Here is a 22,816-nt window from a genome sequence, read left to right on the forward strand (position 1 = left end):
TGGAAGGAGAAAGTGATTTTCTCTGGTATTTCAGTATTGTAAAGGGTTGCTGTTGGGATTGAAATTTTTTTTACTGTTTCAAAATCTTCCAACTTGCATAATGTGTAAATAATTTTATCATCATCTATTGGTCACCCCTTTCAATCTCTAATTAGTTCTCACCTCAAAAACTCTATAGATTTGTCAAATACAACTACCCTTTCATAACTCCAAGTTGTCTTTCCCCAGTCATATTAATTTCTAAGTGCCCAGTTATCTTGAATCTAATAAGAGTTCTCAATATTTTCCATCCAATTGACATCAGGCTGGCTGGTCCAAACATCCCAGTTATTTTTACCTCACATTTAAATAGCTGTGTCATATTTGTAACCTGTCAATCTGGAGGGCTACTATAGCATCTGGGAAATTCTGGAAGTTGAAGGTCAATGCATTTACTGTCCCTCTTTTAAAATGTTAAGAGGGTGGAGTGAATTAGGTCCAGATTCTTTGTCAACTTTTTGTCACATTAAATTCTCCTGTGCTATTTAATGATAACATTAAAATTCTTAAGCCCCTCCTTTTCACGTTTCTTCAACCACGTCCCTACCAGAACACTTGGATGATTTTTGGTCTGGGAACTCATCAGTCTGATTTGTACACCCTGCCAATGCTCTTCTCTAGACCAAACCAATCGATATCCCACCTCTGGGCCACCCCAATTCAGAAAGTGTCTGGGGACGGGCGTGGGATGGAATATCATGTCCGTTTCACAAAATGAAGCATTACGATGCTCTCCAACACTTGGAGTTTGAACTTGAAACCACAGGAATGATGAGGGGAGCTGACTGATGTGGGACCTGAGGGGATATAGGGAAGTGGATCAAGGACGGAACAAAAAGGACAAGAGGCAAGCAATGGAATGGTGCTCCCTTCCTCTCCCAAGTTTGGCAGGGGCAAAGAACTTTGGAAGCATGGAGATGAGGGCCTAGTAATCATTCAGGGTCTGGCACCTTGTTAGTCACTGGCAATGCATGCCCACCTCATCAACAAGGAAGGAGCTTTGCTCTCATGAGGCTGTGAATGTTACCAACTGATAGTAGGAACTGCTGATGCTGGAGAATCTGAAATAACAAGGTGTGGAGCTGGATGAACACAGTAGGCCATGCAGCATCAGAGGAGCAGGAAAGCTGACGTTTTGGGTCTCTGGCCCTTCTTCAGATATTAACAAATGATAAATATTCTTTCAATATTAACAACTGTAGTGATATCCTGGGCCTCTAGGGGCACTGGTACTCAGATATGTCAAGTGCTGATGCTCTGCTTGAAGACCCTATGCTTGGTTGAGTCTTGCTTCCTTGCAACTGGATCTTGGAGCCATCATGAGAGGGATCCAGCTGAGGAGGAGGGGATGGGTGTTGCTCCTGCTGCTGCTAGAGCTTTGAGCAGCAGGGTGGCTTTGTCCTTCTTCAGCCTAGTCAGGGGGAAGCTGAAGCTGCCCAAGGTGTCCCTTTGGTGGGCTGGATTTTACACCCGCTCGCTCACTGGCGTGTTTGAAGGCAAGTGGTGGGTTGTCTAATCCTGCAGGTGGCCTTTCTGCCAGCTACATACCTGAGGGGCACTGAAGGAATTAGTCAGCCCACTGACCCCTAGGCCTCTTGAGAGCCTCAATGGTAATTTAAGTGCTTTATCCCACCATGCTGCTATTTTATGCATGGTAGTCGGGGAGGGGGGGGGGGTCCCTGCCAAGTGTACAGACAGCCCCAAAGGTGTGGTGCAATGGTGCCAAGAGGCCCATATTCAAGTGCCACCTGAGGTGGGAAGAGCTGTGGAATAGCATCTCTGAAGTGGTTGATTTAGAAACATCCTCCCCGCCACACCATCCACTGTAAGTCATACTTTCCCTCCAGATCCAACGTCTCCCGTGTAGCCCCCTCCCAGGCTGGTCCTGCACTCCCCTTTGCCAGGTCGGCCCCACCAATCGACTGGCACCTCCCCCAAAGTGGGTCACCCTCCCCCATTAAAGCAAAGAATGTATGCTTCTGGCCCTCGGCTTGGTGGGTGGGGCTTGTGAACCAACTTCTAGCCAAGTGGTTCGATACCACGCCAGCCTGCGATAATTCTAACCACTATTTTGTAGGTTGGCAGCTGAAGATGAATAAGATGCCAAACAGGGACATGTGCCTTCCAGGAATTTGCTGAGCTATGATTGAACTTCCTGGGAGGGGAGATGCTGTGAGCAGCAGTCCCTCCATAAGCGCTCCTCAGTGAAACTGATCAAATCTTGTCGGTTTCACAGAAGTGATCCTGGTGAATTGCGGGCACAGCATGGAGACATGGAATATTAGGCAAGAAGATTTCCCTGATTTTTTTTTTAAAATAAGAGTTTCAGTGATCCCAAATGCTTCTGCACCAGACTGAGAGGGATTTTCACTGGACTTGCAACCCAAACTGCAGAAATCTGTTCTGGAGCAGGATGATGTTGGGATCTGGATCAAATGTCCTTTTCTGACGTTTTTCTATCTCACAGATTCTGGAGCCTACGTCCACTGAGTTGGGAATATTTTGCCTCTAGTTCCTTTGTTAACAAATGATAAAGAAACTCTGCACACCCAGCATAATACAGCCTAGTTTCCCCTTCCACGGATCAACCAGTCCCAGTTCTGATACTTTGTTGAAACCAATGAATACTGCAACATTTTAATCAGTTAAGTGTAAAAGTGCACTCTAACAAAAATCAAAGATTCAATGAAACTGGCATAAGTTAAATTAAAGTTTTGATGTGGACACACTCCAAAAGTGTGTCTCGCTATTCTCTTTTGATGAGCAAATTAATTATTTAATTTTAAAAAGCATCTCTTTAGGGAGCACTGTAACAATAAAAAAAACAAATTATAAAGCAAGCCTTACAAGCTTAAATTTAAACAATATTTTGTGGAGGGATAGAGGGCCGATGTACTTCTACTGCTGCAGTGTTCAATGTTTGCAGAGAAGTGCAAATGCGCTGAGGTACTCGGTATGCTCCCTTTCTAGGGGTACCCTGGAATTGAAATAAAGACACAGGAGAGACAGGGAGTCGAGTCTGTTGACCTTTTGTCTCCTGCTCCCTGGTCTTGGTGATGGCCACTTGGCCAGATCCAGGAGCAGCTACGCAATAGGTGGAAACAGACAATAATGTGTGCCTTAATCTCCCCCTACTTTAGGGGAGCCCAAAACTAGACGGCATAGGTTTAAGGTGAGAGGGGAAAGATTTTTAACAAGGATCTAAAGGGCAACTTTTTCCACGCAGAGGGTGGTGCGTGTATGGAACGAGCTGCCACAGGGAGAGGTGGAGGCTGGCACAATTACAACATTTACAAGGTATCAGGATGTGTCTATGAATAGGAAGGATTCGGAGCGATACGGGCCAAATGCTGGCAAATAGGGCTAGATTAGGACGAGTTGGACTGAAGGATCTGTTTCCACACTTGTACAGCTCTATGGCTCTACTTTAGTATTTGCAACTTGTAACCATGATCTAGTTGCGACTACATAAATACTCAGTTGGCAGTGTATTTGCAACGTCATCTCCTATGGTGGACCTGTTTTGTTCTCACATGCCCAAAAATGTTCATAATTTGTGATTTGTTTCTTTTTCTATTTGATACGGGGGTGGGGCGGGAATTACCATGGCTTATCTGTACAAACTCAGTATTCTTAAATGTTACGCAGTTTCATTTTAAATGTCAACAAAATATGGAACCAGAGTCCTTGCTGTGGGTTCAGTCTCATAGGTCAATAGCAGGTTGCCTATGTCTCACCAGGTGTACAGGAATTCGCTCTTGTTTGATCCAGAGGAATGTATTAAAGGAAATTGTCCATAAAGGGAGTATCCCACTTGTGCGTGTTCCATTTAACTGGTTTTGGCCGAATAATCGAAAGGAGTATCAGGTCAGTGTATTGACACCCAGGCTCAGTGATGATATGTTGCTACATCTTCTAACCATAAAAGTTAATGTTTCTGTGTCAGCTTAACTGAATCATCATTGGAGCAATATTAATTCCAAACAAATGGGCTAATAAATGAATTTCAACTGTTTCATTGTACCTGCGCTGTGCACAATTAGCAACCTGCCTCTCAAATTACTAAAGCTTGTGAAAGCAAAGGGTGTTCAGAGATAGGATATATCATTTCATTTAATTCTCATACTGATGTAATTAGCTGAGGTCCTTTAAACTCTTTTTGGATCCACAAACCAGGGTGTTGCACAATTGATCCTGCCCTACCCTCAGGATGTTGTAACTAGCAGGAGCTCAAGAAAGATCTTCCATTGAATGACACAGAACTGGAGCCTTCTGTAGGCTTCACTGTTCGCAAGTGATGTCAACAAGAAGGCAGCAGAGAAGGGCTATTGAACCAAAGCTCATCTGCTCCAACTGCTCTTCATTCCTCTTCTCTTTTCCTCCTCCTGTCCTGAGCTTGGATGGCACTGGTGGTGAGGGATCCCAGCGTGGACCCAAGGCAGCCCTTATTTACTTCACCGGGACCTGGTATCGAGGTTAGCAGCCGGTACATCAGTGGAGGCAACGTCAGTGGCAAAGAAAAAAAAAAATGGCACCTGAGGATTGATGACTTCATCGTTGGTTGGGTCTGGTGCTGGCAAGCGGCAAAAGGGCATCTCAACAATGTTGATGAGGTGGGCCCAGCGGGAAGAGACGTGACTCTAACATCGGTGGGTCTGGTGTAGAGGGCAGCGAGGCAGTAGAGGAAGGACGGTTGTGCAGACACTGATGATGAGTTGACTCAGGACTGATGGTCTCTAAGCTGTATCTTACTTTTTCTTTCTAATTCTTAAACAAAGCAAAACGGCACCAGATCACGGCAACATTGGAAAAGCTTTTCATTGTGTTTTACTGTTTTTCTCACTTAAAATAAATGTGCCAATAAAATCATTTGTATTCATACTCATTCAGTTTGTTCTGGCTTCAGCTGAGGAAGACTCATGAGTGATGCATTGTCCCTGGCCTTGAGCTGCAGAATCTGGCAGGGGCTGCTTTAATTCTCAGGCATCTCCAAGCAACTGTGAAGGGAGGAACCTTTGTTTCCTCCCTTCAGACCCTCCTTTAAGACTGGACCTTTGGTCTATCTGACTCTTTCTTTCAGTGTCAGAGTCATCTACTGCCAGCTGTGGTGAGCTTGGAGGAAGGGTTCTCTGAATTAGCCAGGTGGAGGTCTACCCAAATCCCATCAGTTTCTCACCCCCATTGCAGTCAGGTTCTAGGTGGGAACCGCTACTGCCAATTGAGGCTGTTGAATGGTCAGTTAGGGACTAAAGGATCTCAACCCACTGCCACTGACCAAGCTGCAGGAGAACCTGCTGACTGGTCAGCAGGTGGAAGTGTGTAGGTTTGTTTCCATCTGATGGGAGATGTTCCCTCGAACAAAGACACTGAGTGCTTGGTTGAGGAATGGAGCATTAAGAAGGCATAAGAGAGCACGCTGGTCTCCATGACCTCCACATTGAAAGATCCTCTCACCCTGAGTGTGGTCTCCTGAGGGCTCTCTGGAAGTGAGTGTCCACATCTCCACCCCCCCCAACCTCCTCCACACCTCCCCAGCCAGCAGGGGAGACTACTGATCCTTCAAAAAGGTTTTTCCCAATGATTTTGCCTGATTACTGTCCATTGGGATATTTTAATAGGCTACAGGCGTAAATAAATGCTGCTGAAAAATCAACACTACTGTTTAGTATCTGCTAAAAGGGAAGTAGCATCTTTCTAACAGTAGTTCTACGTCGTGTGTTTCATTTCACAAACATACAGTCTCCAGGCCACCAGACAATAAACCTACTGGACCATTTTAGAACAAGACCTTTTTGTTTACTAGTTGTGAAAATATTGTAAACGCGAATTATGCGTTGGTTTGATTGGGTTGGGCAAATTGCGTCAGGAGGTGTATGGTGTTGGAATATGTGCAAAAGCCTTTAGCAATCCTCACCATTTAATGAGGAGGAATTAAAAGGTGTCAATTCCACAAAACGAAGTGCTTGGTAACTGATTGGATGAAATTGCAGGATGGTGTACCACCCTGATTAGGACCGAAGCAGTCGGCACACTGCTCCCCACTTGGCACCAAGTTAATGCCAGCATTAAACATTGTGCAAATTGATGGGATGCTGACTGGAGTCTGTTCTCATGGAGATTTTTGACTTGAACTCATTTGTCACTCACTGAATCTCGGCATTTTTCCCTGATTTTTTTTATTTTGTTCTTGTTTAGTATGGACTTTCCTCTGGGAAATCTGCCTGCAGTTCCATTCAGCTTCTCAGTAATGTCTCATTTGTACTGAATGTGCAGGCCCCTTAGCAGTAAAACCTTTCATTTACTAGGAGTGTTTGCAGGTAATGGCTCGAAGTATGTTCTCGATGTGACTCTGCAATCTGTTTAGCAGAGTCACACTGTGTATACAGAATCCCTACAGTGTGGGAACAGGCCAGTTGGCCCAACAAGTCCACACCACCACCCCCCATCTGAAAAGCATCCCACCCAGACCCACTCCCCTTTCCCTGCACTTCTCCATGCCTAACCCAAACGTCTCTGGGCGCTATGGACAACTTTCCCATGGCTAATCCACCCAACCTGCACATCTTTGCACTGTGTGGGAGGAAACTGGTGCACCCAGAGGAAACCCACGCGGACATGGGGAGAATGTGCAAACTCCACACAGACAGTCGCCTGAGGCTGGGATCGAGCTCAGATCCCTGGTGCTGTGAGGCAGCAGTGCTAACCATTGAGCCACCGTGCCACCCAGTATGTTCTCAATTTGTGGGAGGGCAGAGGGCATACAATGTCCACCTTTAGACTCTGACACTTGCTAGGTATTGTTTGGAAATGACCACAACGTGCATCCTGCATTGGTGGTCTTTCATTTTGTCTGGCCGATTGATCTTCCTTCTGGGTTCTCTGGCCAGTAGGTGACCTGCATTGCAAAGAGGTCACAATGGATAATAAACTGGAATGAAAACACAATGCTGAGCATACTCATCAGGTTTGGCAGCATCTGTGGAGAGAGAAGTTGACTTCATGTTCCAGGTCAATGGGAGCATTTCCTGGTGTTTGTTTTTCCACTTTATTTCAGATTTTCAGAACCTGCAGCATCCTGCTTTTGTGCTTTGACATTTTTGAGAGAACTGCCGGTCATTGTTTTGTCCTTCCTGAGCATGGGAACTTTGCAGCACTCGAAAGCTAGTTGTTGTATCCCTCCCAGAGGAATAAATGTTCATTACCAGAAAGAAGCTTGGCAACAGTGATTACCTGCTTTGCCATGGGGAGACTGGTCAAGCTGCTAAGATTGCTGGCATCTGTAAAGACCATAGTCTGTGGGAAGAGGCCAGTGTGGTACTGTGACAGTTCGGGCTTGTGGCTGTACACCGCTGTATTTAGAGAAGAAAAAGAAATCATTTTAATAAGTCTCACCCTCAAACATTTTGAGTTTACACAGTGCCTTCTTGCACTTTACTGTTTCTAGATGCTCCTTGTTGAAGACACCAATCATCCACAGTTTGACCCTGGAATTCAGACATATGCAAGGTTAGTCTCCCTGGAGAGAAACTATTGCGGCATTCAGGGGAACTATTTTCAATGAACACTCTTTAGTTTAATAGCGATGAAACTCTGGGAGGACAGGGAGACGTGAAGACTGTATGACTGGAGGTGAGTCAATGGACAATCTGTCTGACCAGAACTGCCAGGCTAAATAGTGCAGCTATCAGTGAATTCCTGCCAACGTTCTGTTGACCGAGTGTAAGGAGGAGAGGCAGGCTACGCCTCTCGAGGGCCCAAATATGTTTCTTTTGTAAGAGTGAGCCCTGAGAGAATAACTGCTGGGCCTGACTGGGTGGGGAGTAAACACTAATGAAGTCCACTTACGTCACTTGGAACTTTTGGGTCTTTATCACCTCTTTTCCGGATCAGTGCCCCTTAATCTAATGGTGGGCCTGCAGGTGGAATGGGCAGATGGGGGGAGGTTTACTCCTGGGAACTAGGCCCTGCTCTCCCCCACTGTAATCTGCAGCATCAAACCCAGGGGAGAGTAGGAGGAGAAAGAGAAATGGAGGGGGATGAAGGATGCAGTTATGGGCACGAGGGGTTCATGGGGAGAGGAAGTAGGAATTGGGCCACAGCAGAGGATAGAGCAGGTGCAGACAGAAGAGAGCAGGGGATTGGGAAGGGGCAGGGAGCTGTGGAGGGACGGGAAGCGTGGGAGGGAACAGGAGAGAAGGGAAGAATCTGAGATGATCTTTCATTGTGGATTTTTCCTGACCGCAGAGGAGAACTCAGTCTGCTGCAGCAAAGGTGGACGTGCTGCTCTTAGAGAGCAATGTCAGAACTTTATCTGTGGTGAGTCTTTGTATAACTCTCCTTCTGTCCAGATCATCAAGCATGTGTTGCTGTGGGAAATACGTAGACAAAGTTGTCAGCTTAGCAGTTTTGTTAAATTACAACCAACCCATCGGTGGCAGATCCTGAAGGTGACTCTCTTGTGGTTTTATGTGCAGTTAGTCCCTATTTGTAATAAGCAAGGGACAATTAACAGCAAATTATTGTTTCAAAGCAGCAACATTAATCTCCAAAGCATGCTTAAAACCTCCCTCTTGGGTTCTGTATCAAAATCACTTTGAAAATCTGCAGCGGGCCCTGATTTAAATGTAACAATTCCCTTCCCACAATTTCCCATCGATGTTGGGGGCCACAAAGGAAAAGATTGGTGTTGGCACAGAAAATAAACCGATGTGGGTAAAAATACTTGCTCTTCTTCTATCATACATTACATAGACCATCTCAGGAGTACTCTGGGGCAGGAGACCGATCTCAAGGAGTCACTGATATCTCAGTGACACCGCATGCAACTGGTTAGATGGTCGAACTTGTGGTTGACTGAATGCACTCCAGCTATTGGTGGGTTCTCAAGCACACCAACGGGGAGGGGCTGAAATTGGCTGCGTAATATCATGGATGTGTCCGTGCAAAATTTCTATTTTGGCAGGCATGCTGTTCAAAACGGATAGGCGGCTTCCTGGTAAAAGCTGTTTAATATGAAGTTGCCAGTTGCTAATATGACACAAGAATCAACAACAGATTTGTATCTATTTTAGTTCTGCTTGAGATAATGGTAACACTACACGTCCCAGGCTGGTCTGAGGTCAAGAGTGTTATTGGCTACACCCAACCAAGACGACTTACGTGGTGTTTACCATACTTTTAATTCAATTTCATAGCTTGTCCTGGGGGAGTTTCTCCTCACCAGCTCAGTGATGCTCATACAGTACCATAATCACCAGGCTACAAATCCCATTACCTATGGACTAATTTGCAGTATTAACAACATAACAGGGTGGCTCACAACACCAGCGACTCAGACTCGATCCCACCCTCGGGTAACTGTCTGTGTGGAGTTTGCACGTTCCCACGGTGTCTGTGTGGGTTTCTTCCCACAGTCCAGAGATGCACAGCTTAGCTAAGTTAACTGTTAGAAATGCAGGGTCGAGGGATAGGATTGGATGCTCTTCAGAGGGTCAGAGTGGACTTGAATGGCTTGCTTCCACATTGTGTGGATTTTATGATTCAATGAATGCAAGGAAGAAGAGATGGAGGGAGACCATTTGATCTTTCAAGCCTGTTCACCATGTGCCAAGATTCAACTCCAACTTTCTGTGCTGATCCTGTATCCCTTTTATTCTGTAAGTGTTTAACAATCTAATTAAACTCTGTCTTGAATACACTGATAAACCAAGACTCTGGGGCCTGGAGAATTTATTCACGAACCATTTTAACGAAGACATTCCTTCTCATCTTAGGCCAAAATGGTTGACTTTTTATTAAGATGCTGATGCTAAATATGACATTGATCTTCAAACCCAACTCCACAAACATGACCAATCCCCTTAATTCTAGATTTTCAGACTAAAAGTAATTCGATCAACATTAAGTATCATAATGGGAGGCAATGGCCAAGTTGTATTATCACTGGACTATTAACCCAGAAACACAGTTAAATTCTGGGGTTCAAATCCCACCACAGTAGGTAGTGGAATGTGAAATCAATTTTTTTAAAAAGTCCAGTGTTAAGAATCTACTGCCTGTGAAGAAAAAGAACGATTGTCTTTCAGGGTGGATATCTGCCATCCTCACCTGGCCCAGTCTACATGTGACTCCAGACACACAACAATGTGGTTGACTCACTCTCAATAGCCCTCTGAAATGGTCTCACATGCTACTGAGTTCAAGGGAAGCTATGGTTAGGCAATAAATACCAACCAGACAACAAGGCCCTTATCTCATGTGAAGGAAAACAGTCCTTATGTCTTCATCGTGCTTGCCTGACTTCATTATTCTTCAGGAAGTGATGCATAGCTAACAAGGCACAATGAAGTGTGGTTTTTGGGCCTCTGAGAAGATTGCAATCATTTCTCATACAAGTGTCTTTGGGTACCTGACCTGGAATTAAAGCCAAGATTGCAACTCATCTGAGAACATTCTGCCAAGAGAGGCAGAAAATACCAAAAGATCCAAAGGGCTACAGACAGGGTGAGCGAGAGTGTGCAAAAGAAGGCATCAGATGAAGTAGAGTGTGGGAATATGTATGATTATTCTTGGTGGTAGGAAGAATGGGAAAACGGAGCTTCCTGACACATTAGCTCGGCCGATTTCCACAGGTGCCACCTGGCTTGCTCAGCATTTTCTAACTATACATTTCAAGTATTTAACAAAAGGATGAGGGGGAACTTGAACAGAAACATTTGGGTGGGCCAGTGGGTGGTACAGTCTGGAACTCGCTCTCTGTGAAAGGGTGGGAGAAGCTGAAATCTTCAGCACATTTAAGAGAAAACTTCCATACATATACGGAGAAATGGACCACATTGGAATTATGCTGGATGGTTTAGTCTTTGAGTAACACAATCATATGCCAGCTATGTTTCCATAGACTGCTCTTTCAGAGAACTAGCACTAGAATTCTATGATACGATTAAGGGTAACACATATCTCTTTCGAGGATCAAACTCTTGTTTTTCCCTAACACGTGGAGATATAGATCGTGGCTTTGGGGCATCATAAAGTTGATGATCAATGTTTTTCAAGGTCAGGGAGATTTAGCATTGTTTCTTCATCAGTTTAGGTGACGTTTGCAAGCAGCCTGAACTCCTGTTTGAAGTGCAGTCACCCTTTTCTGTACATGAGCTGAGTAATGTGTGTCGGTTCTGTCTGGATCTCACCGTCAAAGTTCTCACTCAAGCAATATGGTCACAAGGTTTTTAATGTGCAACATCAGGAGAAAATATGTTTCAGCAAGTGTCGCATTTTTCTCCTGAAAATTCGTGGTAAGCTCAACCACGCTTCGTATTTCTGAGAGGCAGACTAATTTCTGCAAAATTGATTGCAGGCTTTGTAAACTTGATTTCACTGTGAACCCTTTTTTTAGCCTCAACTCTTCACAGTTTGAGAATAATGAAATGTTAATCCTCCCCATTTAGATGAATGGATTAACAATGCGAAAGAGGAAAGTGTGGTCCATTAATCTGCTACTAAAGTACCTATATACAGAATACAAATGACATATTCAAGGGTGAAATTACCTATTTGCTAGATTATCATTCAACTAAATGATGTAGGTGAACAGAATTAAACCTTTAAAGAGAAGACTAATCCCTTTAAAACAACACTGAGGCCAGCGAGTTTAACCTCAGCGGTGCAAAGGCTTTTAAGGATGATAATCTGAGACAAAATTAACAGTTGCTCAGACAACTACGGATTTGCTAAAGGCAAATTGTATTTAACTATCTTGATTGAATTTTTTTTAATGCAACAAAGATGATTGAGGGTAATTTCGATGCTGTGATGCAAATGGATTTCAAGAAGTTGTTAGATAAAATCCTACACAGACCAGCAATATTGAAGCTCGGAGAACAAGAGGAAAGTGATAAGATGCATAAGAAATTGTTTCCAGTCATGCCTCCAAAGTACTGGTGAACAGTTGATTTTTGGATTGAAGAAAGAATTACAGTGGGGGGCTCTCCAAAGTCAATATTAGGACCAGTGCTATTTGTATTTTGGAGGTACATTCCTGATTAAGACTCAGGTAGACAAGGCACACTTTCAAACTTTGTAAGTGATGCAAATTTTGGAAGCTGTGAACTGAGGGAGTTAGCGATAGGCTTCAAGAGGATATAGATAGGCAGGTGGAATAAGTAGACAGGCAGTAGATAAGATGCAATGCAGAGAAGCAGAAGTCATATACGTTAGCAGGATAAATATGGAGTGGAGATATCATTCTAAAGAGGGTACAGGAATTCACAGACCTTGTGGGGATATAGAGTCATACAGTCATACAATACGCACATAGATCCATTGGTCCAACCAGCCTATGCCAAACATAATCCCAAACCAAACTAGTCCTACCTGCCTGCTCCTTGCCTACATCCCTCCAAACCTTTGCTATTCATGTACTTATCCAAATGTTTTTTAACATTGTAACTGGGTCCACATCCACCACTTCATCAGGAAGTTCATTCCATATACAAACCATCCACTGTGTAAAATATTTGCCCTTCATGTGCTCTTTAAATCTCCTCTCACCTTTAAAAATGTGCCCCCTAGTCTTGAAATCCCCATCCCAGGGAAAAGACAACTGCCACTAACTCTGTCTCTATGTCTCATTATGTTATAAACTTCTACAAGGTCGCGTCTCAACCTCCTACGCGCCAGTGAAAAAAGTCTCAGCCTGTCCAACTTTTCTTTATACTTATTTCTTATAACTATACCTGGCAGCATCCTGGTAAATCTCTTCTAAACTCTCTCCAGCTTGATAATATCCTTCCAATAACTGGGCGCCAGAACTGGACACAGTACTCCAGAAGAGGCCTCATCTATATCCTATGCAATCTTGACATGGCTTCCCACCTCCTACATCCAAAGGACTGAGCAATGAAGGCAAATGTGCCAAGCACCTTTTCAACCACCTTGTCTATGTGTGACTCAAACTTCAATGAATTATGTACCTGCACCCCTAGGTCCATCTGTTCTACAACACTACCCAAGGCCCTACCATTAATTGTATGAGACTTACCCTTGTTTGTTGTACCAAAATGCAATACCTCACATTTATCCAGATTGAACTCCATCTGCCATTTATCAGCCCATTGACCCAATTGATTAAGATCCTTTTGTAATCTTGGAAAACCTTCTTCACTGACTACTGTGCCACCAATTTTGGTGTCATCCGCAAACTTATCAACCAGGCCTTTGACATTCTTATCCAAATCATTGATTATGAATGACAAACAAACGAGGACCCAGAACTGATCCCTGTGGAACGTTGCAGGTCACAGGCCTCCAGCCCAAAAAGAACCGTCCACCATTACTCTCTGTCTCCTGCCATTGAGCCAATTATGTGTCCAATTGGCAAACCCACCCTGAATCCCATGTGACCTTACGAGGATGTTGCCTGGTCTGGAGGGAAGGTCTTACGAGGAAAGGCTGAGGGACTTGAGGCTGTTTTCGTTAGAGAGAAGGTTGAGAGGTGACTTAATTGAAACATATAAAATAATCAGAGGATTAGATAGGGTGGATAGGAAGAGCCTTTTTCCTAGGATGGTGACAGCGAGCACGAGGGGGCATAGCTTTAACTTGAGGGGTGAAAGATATAGGACAGATGTCAGAGGTAGGTTCTTTACTCAGAGAGTAGTAAGGGAATGGAAAGCTTTGCCTGCAACGGTAGTGGATTCGCCAACTTTAGGTACATTTAAGTCGTCATTGGGAAAGCGTATGGATGTACATGGAATAGTGTAGGTTAGATGGGCTTCAGACTGGTGTGACAGGTCGGCACAACATCCAAGGCCGAAGGGCCTGTACTGTGCTGTAATGTTCTATGTTCTATGTAACTTTACTAATTAGTCTACCATGTGGAACTTTGTCCAAGGCTTTACTAAAATGCAAATAAACAACATCTACTGCTCTGCAATCATCAATATTTTTGATAACTTCCTCAAAAAAACCAATTAAGTCTGTCAGACACAATTTTTCTCACACAAAACAATGCTGACTGTCCCTAATCAATTTTCCAGTAAAACATTCCTCGAGGAAAAGACTTCCTACCTGGAAGTGTTCCCTCTCTTCCTCCTGTCATCAGTCCAGGACAAAAACTAACTAACATTCCCTCTTTTGTACACAAATATTTGACAGCATGAGAAATTTCTTTTCTAAGATAGAAAGCTTAATGTGTCGTGGGCTTTATCACTGAAGGCCCAGAGTACAAAAAACACAGAGATCTGGTGAATTTTCATAAAACACTAGCCTCAGCTAGTGTATAATATTTGATTCTGAACATTCCTCAGGATGTGATAATGGGAACTGCAGATGCTGGAGAATCCAAGATAACAAAGTGAGGAGCTGCATGAACACAGCAGGGCCAGCAGCATCTCAGGAGCACAAAAGCTGACGTTTCGGGCCTAGACCCTTCATCAGAGAGGGGGATGGGGAGAGGGAGCTGGAATAACTAGGGAGAGAGGAGGAGGCGGACCGAAGATGGAGAGAAAACAAGACAGGTAGAGAGGAGAGTATAGGTGAGGAGGTAGGGAGGGGATAGGTCAGTCCAGGGAAGATGGACAGGTCAAGGAGGCGGGATGAGGTGGTAGGTAGGAAATGGAGGTGCGGCTTGAGGTGGGAGGAAGGGATGGGTGAGAGGAAGAACAGGTTAGGGAGGCAGAGACAGGCTGGGCTGGATTTGGGATGCAGTGGGGGTAGGGGACGAGCTGGGCTGGTTTTGGGATGCAGTGGGGGAAGGGGAGATTTTGAAGCTGGTGAAGTCCACATTGATACCATTGGGCTGCAGGGTTCCCAAGAGGAATATGAGTTGCTGTTCCTGCAACCTTCGGGTGGCATCATTGTGGCACTGCAGGAGGCCCATGATGGACATGTCATCTGAGGAATGGGAGGAGGAGTTAAAATGGTTCGCCACTGGGAGGTGCAGTTGTTTAATGCGAACCGAGCGTAGGTGTTCTGCAAAGCGGTCCCCGAGCCTCCGATTGGTTTCCCCAATGTAGAGGAAGCCACACCGGGTGCAATGGATACAATATACCACATTGGCAGATATGCAGGTGAACATCTGCTTGATATGGAAGGTCATCTTGGGGCCTGGGATAGGGGTGAGGGAGGAGGTGTGGGGGCAGGTGTAGCACTTCCTGTGGTTGCAGGGGAAGATGCCAGGTGTGGTGGGGTTGGAGGGGAGTATGGAGCGGACAAGGGAGTTGCGGATCTCTCCGGAAGGCAGACAAGGGTGGGGATGGAAAAATAGCTTGGGTGGTGGGGTCGGATTGTACTTCAGCCAGGGGTTGCTCTCATTAGAGAAGACACAATGGAAGTGCTCAAAATCATGACAGGTCTAGACAGAGTGGATTGAAAGAATCTGTTCCCATTTACTGAAGGGTTGACAATCAGAGCACAGCAATAAAAGGTCATTGGCAAAGAACCAACAGAAATAGAAAACGATTCTTTTTCTGCAGAAGGTGGTAAGGATCTGGGACATACAGGAATATGGAGGAGCCAGGCCCAATCATAGTTTTCAAAAGGGAACAGTATGTGCAATGCACTGGGGAAAGAGTGGGGGAGTGGGGCTGGTTGAGTTGGTTTTGCAGACAGTGGAGTGGGCATGATGGGCTGAATCATGTATAACCATTCTACATCATTGAGACATACAGCATGGAAACAGACCCTTCAGTCCAACCAGTCTGTGCCGAACATAATTCCAAAGTGAACTTGTCCCACTTGCCTGCTCCCAGCCCATATGCCTTCAAATCTTTCCTATTCATGTACTTACCCAAATACGTGTCCAATAATTTTAGACTATAACCACTGCTCCTGTTTATTCAGACCGGCAATTGCTGGTAATGATTTTTGGTTTTCTTCATTTCAGCTCCTGTGGAACCAGAACACTGCAAGCCCTTCACATGGTGTGTAAATTGTTGTTCTCTTTCTAAAGTTGGGTCTGCTTGTGTTTTAGTCCTGTTGCCAAGAAGCTTTGACTCCATCTCCCCTGTTAGCAAGGCTTACATTCAGTGCTTCCAAGCAATTAGCACATTACTCCCTCACCTCCCAGTGCAATTTAGCTCAATTCTCTTATTCATTTTTGTCTGTTTGCATAACTTGGCTGAAAATACAATGTATGTAATCTTGCTTTTGAATACATTTTCATGCCATAAGCCTCCTCACAAAAGCTCTGCATTCATCTGTTATTTAACAAGCTGTTTCTCAATGGGTCAATGGTGCGCAGGCACTGACCTGTATATGCATCTGCTCAAGTGACAAACTGGAAATAAGGAATTTAAGCCCAGAGTCAAATCTGTAAATGGTCTGACAACAATAGCCACAGAAAGAACTCTACAAATAACCTAACAGAGAGATGGTGTTGTGTTTTGCAATATAGGTTATATCTCCATAATCCAGCAGCTTCAGTTCTGGACCATTGACACACTGGGGAATGTGCAGCACCCTGGGAGGTTATGTGAAAGGGTCAGCATGGGAATTTATATAAAGCATTTGTTCCTGTCTGAGGTTGAAGTGTTTAATATTGTAACGCCTCGCACACCCAGATGTCAGCAACTCAATAAATCTCCAAGTACGACCTGCTTTATTCCAGAGGAAAATACTTCACTTAAATAAATGAATGCAGACTGGGGAAAAGTAGAACTGAAACCTTACTGCGAGGGTCAGTGCAGAGAGTGCCAGATTTCGGAGCTATAACCTGCACCAATCGATGGTGGCTGGAGGCTGGGGTACGATGATGCCAAGAATCTGTTCATAGAGTCATACAGCATGGAAACAGACCCATCAGTCCAACCACTCTGACATAGCATTCTGCTGGATCAGGTAGGACTTGAACCTGGGCCTCCTAGGCGGGAGGTGCACTACCAGTGCCTACACTTATCTGAGCAAATACCATATGTCAGCCCAACTAGTCTTGTAGATATTTTCCAATCAATGTGTTAAGAGATGTTATGACACACCTCTGGAGTAAGAGGGACTTGAGGTAGGGACACTACCTCTGCACGACAAGAGCCCTCCAAATGATCTCCATTCATAATACGTACACTTTCTAATCCACCTGTTTGTCACTTAGCTTTGGTACAGGATAGATCAAAATTAAGTCTTAATGGGAAGAGGCACTTGTATAATAAGATGGATTTTATTGCCTAACAGCACAAATTGTACCAATTAGTTAGACGTAATTACAAAATCAAGAGCCAGAAATGATAAGCCTGGCTACCCCAGCTCCTCAGGCTAAGCTGCCTCTCCCCTAGCCCCCACCTCTCCAGAACACTTCTGGAAAGGAAGAGCAGTGGCTCTGAAGAAGCACCAGCCCCTCACACCCCAACATCTGGTCCCTTGAATGCCTTTGATCAAAGGATCCACTCTAGCCCTGATGTGACAAGTTTCTGCAGCAGCCTGGCAGCTGCTGGGAGATAACCTATCACACTTGGGGACAGTGTCAGTAGTTTCTAAATTTGGACAAAGAAGACACTGAACATTTACAGCTTCAAACCGTTACCCTGTACAGTCGTAAGAAGGTAGTGTGTTTTAAATCCTTCTGTTTAAGTTGACAGCAGAATGCACCGAACAATGTTTCTAGGAAAATCCATACAGCCCCAATTCAGATCAGACTGAGGTATTCCCAGAACAGCTTCGTGCTCTAATACCAGAGTCTACTACAATCAGAACCTCCTCGGTCTATGTAAGTGGAAGCATAGGGTGAAATGTTTTGCTCCTGGAGATAGCAAACTTGGAGGCAGAAGGACTGCAACATCCCCCCTGCAGTGGTCGAGAACGCCCTCGACCGTGTCTCCTGCATTTCCAGCAACTCACCCCTCACACCCCCACCCGCAATAACAACCAAAACAGAATCTCCCTCATCCTCACGAACCACCCCACCAACCTCCCGATCCAATGCATCATCATCCGACACTTACACCATCTGCAATCCGACCCCACCACCAAAGGCATTTATCCCCCCGCAACCCTTGTTTACTTTCCAGAGGGACCACTCTCTCCGTGACTCCCTTGTCCGCTCCATGCTCCCCTCCAGCCCCACCACACCCGGCACTTTTCCCTACAACCGCAGAAAGTGCTACACCTGCCGCTACACCTCCTCCCTCACCCCCATCCCAGGCCCCAAGAAGACTTTCCACATCAAGCAGATGTTCACCTGCACATCTGCTAATACGGTATACTGTATTCGCTGTACCCGATGTGGCTTCCTCCACATCAGGGAAACCAAGCGGAGGCTTGGGGACCGCTTTGTGTAACACCTACGCTCGTTTTGCACTAAGCAACTGCACTTCCCGGTAGCGAACCATTTCCACTGCCCCTCCCACTCCTTGGATGACATGTCCATCCTGGGGCTCCTGCAGTGCCACAATGATGCCACCCGAAGGTTGCAGGAACAGCAACTCATATTCCGCTTGGGAACCCTGCAGCCCAATTGTATCCATGTGGATTTCACAAGCTTCAAAATCTCCCCTCCCTCTACCGCATCCCAAAACCAGCCCAGCTCATCCCCCCCTCCCTAACCTGTCCTTCCTCCGACCTATCCCCTCCTCCCACCTCAAGTCCCATCCCCATCTCCTCCATACTAACCTCATCCCGGCCCCTTGACCTGTCCGTCCTCCCTGGACTGACCTATCCCCTCCCTAACTGCCCACCTACACTCACCTTTACTGGCTCCATTCCCGCCTCTTTGATCTGTCTGTCACCTCTCCGCCTATCTTCTTCTCTATCCATCTTCTATCTGCATCCTCCTCTCTCCCTATTTATTTCAGAATCCCCTTACCCTCCTCCACTTCTGAAGAAAGGTCTAGGCCCAAAATGTCAGCCTTCTTGCTCCTCCGATGCTGCTTGGCCTTCTGTGTTCATCCAGCTCTACACATTGTTATCTCAGGTCCTCCAGCATCTGCAATTCCTACCATCTCTGAAATCCTAGGCTTTGTTTACTGAGCAAAGTTGACAACATTGCTTTAAAAATTTAACTATTTTGCAGTGAAACTACACCTGAAATTAGTTGGTAGGCCTGAAGGCTAATTGAATGAATGCATGAAAATAGCTAGATGTACTAAAGCATTTATTGTAATATTGAGAGGTGGGCCCACAGGGGTCCAAGATGTACAGAAATACTACTCTAATTTATTGGCACCTCGATTGCCTTTCTAAGTGCATGTAAATTAATTGTAAATTACTTATTTGCATTTCATGTGGCAAGCATTAATACACAGTAAAACTATTAGCACTCTTACCATTAATGTTTGTGTGAAAGTGTTTCATTTCCCAAGTAGCTTATCAAATTAGGATAAATTATAGAGGAGGGTTTTTACAAGGAGGAGCGATACATTGTTCCCCTGAAATAAGCAATGAATGTTTCTTATTAAAGAAGGGAAACCATTAATAATTACCAAGCGACAAAATGCATTCTGCATTGTACCCACTGGCTGAAAGTCCCTCTTTGTGAACCCCTTCTTAATCGCATGTTCAGTGAAAGGAACAGTTTGTCATAAGTGCATTCCTAGGTATTTAAATATGTTTCAAGACAAATGCAGCAAGCTTTAATGAATAATTACAAAGCTTCATTATTCTTTATCAGATTAGCCTCCATACTGAGAACAGTGTGGTCTGGTGGCTTGCCCTTAAGCAGATCCAAGTTTCTGCAGCTTGTAAACACCATGTCACTTCTAGTTTTTTGGAGATGGGGATTGTTAGAAATGGCTCGAATCAAAGTGAATTGTGTTTACACACAGTCTTTTATGACCTCTGGCCACTGAATACCTCCTAAGTGAGGTCACTGCTGTAACATCTGAACCACGGTAGCCAGTTTCCACTCAGCAAGCTCCCATGAGCACCAATGCAATAAGGCCAGGTATCACGTCTTGCGGTTGTGTGTTAAATATTGGCTGGGAGGATACAACAGCAAACTACCTCTGATGCTGCTGGAAATTTGAAATGAAGGTGGGCAATGGCTGGAAATGCTCAGCAGGGCTGGCTGTCTCTGTGGAGAGGAGTACATGCATCGAAATCCTGCCCGTGTCGAGAGCAAAGATGATGAAACTCCCCGCAACAAAGATCCAGGAAGTGGTGCAATGTAACTATGATATCATATTTTCCACACAGCCAACTATTGGGATCAACTTTCACTGACAACAGAAGTTCTGTGTGCGCCTGGAAAACTGCTAAACAGAATAATAATAATTATTGTGAAAGATACACTTGGGTTGGCTGAATAGTTTCCACAGGAATGAAGCAAAAGGAACTGCTGTTGGCCTCAGCTGTTTCTGTACTTCTTCAGATGCCAATTCCAGCAATTACAACATCAAACTCAAAGATTACGTTAATTCAAGGTTAAAAGGTCAGAAATAAGGATTTATTCCCAATGCCACAGTGGCCCTGATTCCAACAATTTCCCACAAACCAATTGTTTAGGATCATCAACTGAGGTTTAATGGGAATAAATGAAATTTCTATCAAACACTGACTGCCACTGTCCAAGATATAAACTATATAGACAATAGCAATGGCTCTCTCTGCCTGAACTGTACACAACTGAAAGTATTTCCCTTCAATTTAAGCATAATCATCATGTGACAGTACATTTAGATCCAGAGTTTCAAAAAAAAAGTCTCTGTTCAGTTTAATAGTCTCAATTTGGGTGCAGCTTCTGAACTGAAACAGTGCTATAAACAATGGACAGTTTTCTATCCACGATGACAAGGTGTTGAGCTGGATGAACACAGCAGGCCAAGCAGCATCATAGGAGCAGGAAAGCTGATATTTCAGGCCTAGACCCTTCACCCGAAACGTCAGCTTTTGTGTTCCTAAGTTGCTGCTTGGCCTGCTGTGTTCATCAGCTCCACACTTTGTTATCTCGGAACCTCATCATTGCTTTCAAGACAATTTAATGAGAGAGTGTATTTGCACTGTAGTCTAGCCACCACATTGGCACATTTACGATTTCGCTAGATAATTGCGAACAAAGGATATCTTAGGTAACAGCTGTAAGCAACATTAGCCTCACCCATGTGTGTGTATACACAAAGGCTGGGTTGTTAAGGGATGAGCTGCACAGATTTTTAATCAATGAGGGAATCAAGGGTTATTGGGGGGAAAGCAACCAAGTGGAGTTGAGGATTATCAGGTCAACCATGATCTCACTGAATGGCTGAGAAGATCCAATGGGTTAAGTGGCCTACTTCTGCTCCTATCTCTTACAGTTGTATGTGGTTAAACAATTTATATCTTATTAAAGAGTCAGAGGATGAGGGCCCATTAAACGCCAACTACGTTCATCAATTTATGAGGGCTTTAAGAGTTTCCACAGAGCGTAACAGCCTACACACGAGGCTGAACTGACGAACAGAGCCTGGGCATGGAAGGAGGAATCGGAGAAAGAATATGAGGTGGTCTCTAAAATGGTGGAATCGTAAACAGGGCATAATTATCTCAGAGATAGTAGGAACTGCCAATGCTGGAGTCAGAGATAATACTGGAGGAACAAAGCAAGCCAGGCAGCATCAGAGGAGCAGGAAAGTTGGCGTTTCGGGTCGGGACAATTATCTCTTGCTTCCCCTTTCATTTCAGTGAAGACAAATGGGCAATTTACAATACAGTAGCAATTCCGATCCTTTTCCATATCGTTATTGTACAAAGATTTAATATCAGTGCATTGGCCCTACCAAAGGTACAGCAGCATGTGCCTGTCTCATACCTTTTATAGATTATAACTCCACAGGTATGTTCAGTAAATGGATATGAAGCAGGAGAGATGCAAAGCTAGGGTAACGATAGGGCAGAGGGAGGCTGCATTCTCAAAGTGTTAGTAGAGCCAGAATGAGCAAAACGGCCTCCTCCTGTATTGTGACCAAACACAAGAGGCCTATGTGTCCATGTTGGCCTTGACAGCAAGTGTTAGCAGCAATTATCCTTTGGGTGTGTTGATCCTATTACCATTTTGCTGAATGTGTATGTGAGCACCAGGAGATATTAAGATCTGGCTCAGCTGTAATCACAAGGAAAGCGACTGGGAGCTCAATCAGAGCCTGACTTCAGGAGAAGAAAGAAACACATTTTTCACTTTGTTTATACTTGAGCTTGTGAGTTCAACGTTTGGTTTTCTTCTATTGTGAAATGTGGAACAAACGGCATTTGTTGTCGATCTGTAACTGGTCTTGCATTAAGTGGTTGCTAGGTTGTATTAGAGGGTAGCTAACAGTCTGCCGTGGGTCTGGAGTTAAACATAGGCCAGACCAAGTGAGAATAACATGATTCTCATGGTCATTATTACCGACATTAGTTCTATATTTCAGGTTTACTAATTGAATTTGAATTTCATAAGCTGCTATGGTGAGATCTGAATCCGGGTGCACGCAGCATTAGATCGTGACGTCATCACTACACCACCATCTCCTTCAACAATTGCAAACCACTTGTATTTGTTTTGAACTGTTAATGTACTGAAACAGCCCAAAGTGTTGAACAGGAGCAATATGACACAAAATTTGGCAGCAGGCCACACTGGAATAATAAGTTGCAAAGACCTAAAGCCTCATCAAAGTAATACATCTATACAAATGTTTTAAAATAGAATAACCTTTGCCATAGCTTTCCATTCTAAAGCACAATTGGAGCTCACCTGGTCATGGCCTGGAATTGGAAAATAGGACTGGATTAATTTAGGATGTCTGGTCAGTATGGACGAATTGGACCAAAGGCCCTGTTACTGTGTTGTACAACTCTATGACCCCAATTCCCATGGCATGCAACAGAATATTAA

At 44.5% G+C, this 22,816-nt stretch overlaps 1 protein-coding gene across 4 annotated transcripts in view; it reads right to left on the reverse strand.

The window, feature by feature from the left end:
- hnf1a (HNF1 homeobox a) overlaps positions 1-22,816 on the reverse strand; it is a 184,253-nt gene that overhangs the window by 23,254 nt on the left and 138,183 nt on the right. For 3 of the 4 annotated variants that reach the window (XM_059655102.1, XM_048556610.2, XM_048556609.2), the window contains one exon: positions 7,270-7,388. The exons of the other annotated variant lie outside the window; for it this stretch is intronic. In XM_059655102.1, coding sequence (XP_059511085.1) covers positions 7,270-7,388 — 119 coding nt within the window. The remainder of the gene's footprint in view (positions 1-7,269; positions 7,389-22,816) is intronic. 4 annotated transcript variants of the gene reach the window in all.

This window comes from Stegostoma tigrinum, chromosome 26 (genome assembly GCF_030684315.1).
Source record: "Stegostoma tigrinum isolate sSteTig4 chromosome 26, sSteTig4.hap1, whole genome shotgun sequence".
NCBI classification, from domain to species: Eukaryota; Metazoa; Chordata; class Chondrichthyes; order Orectolobiformes; family Stegostomatidae; genus Stegostoma; species Stegostoma tigrinum.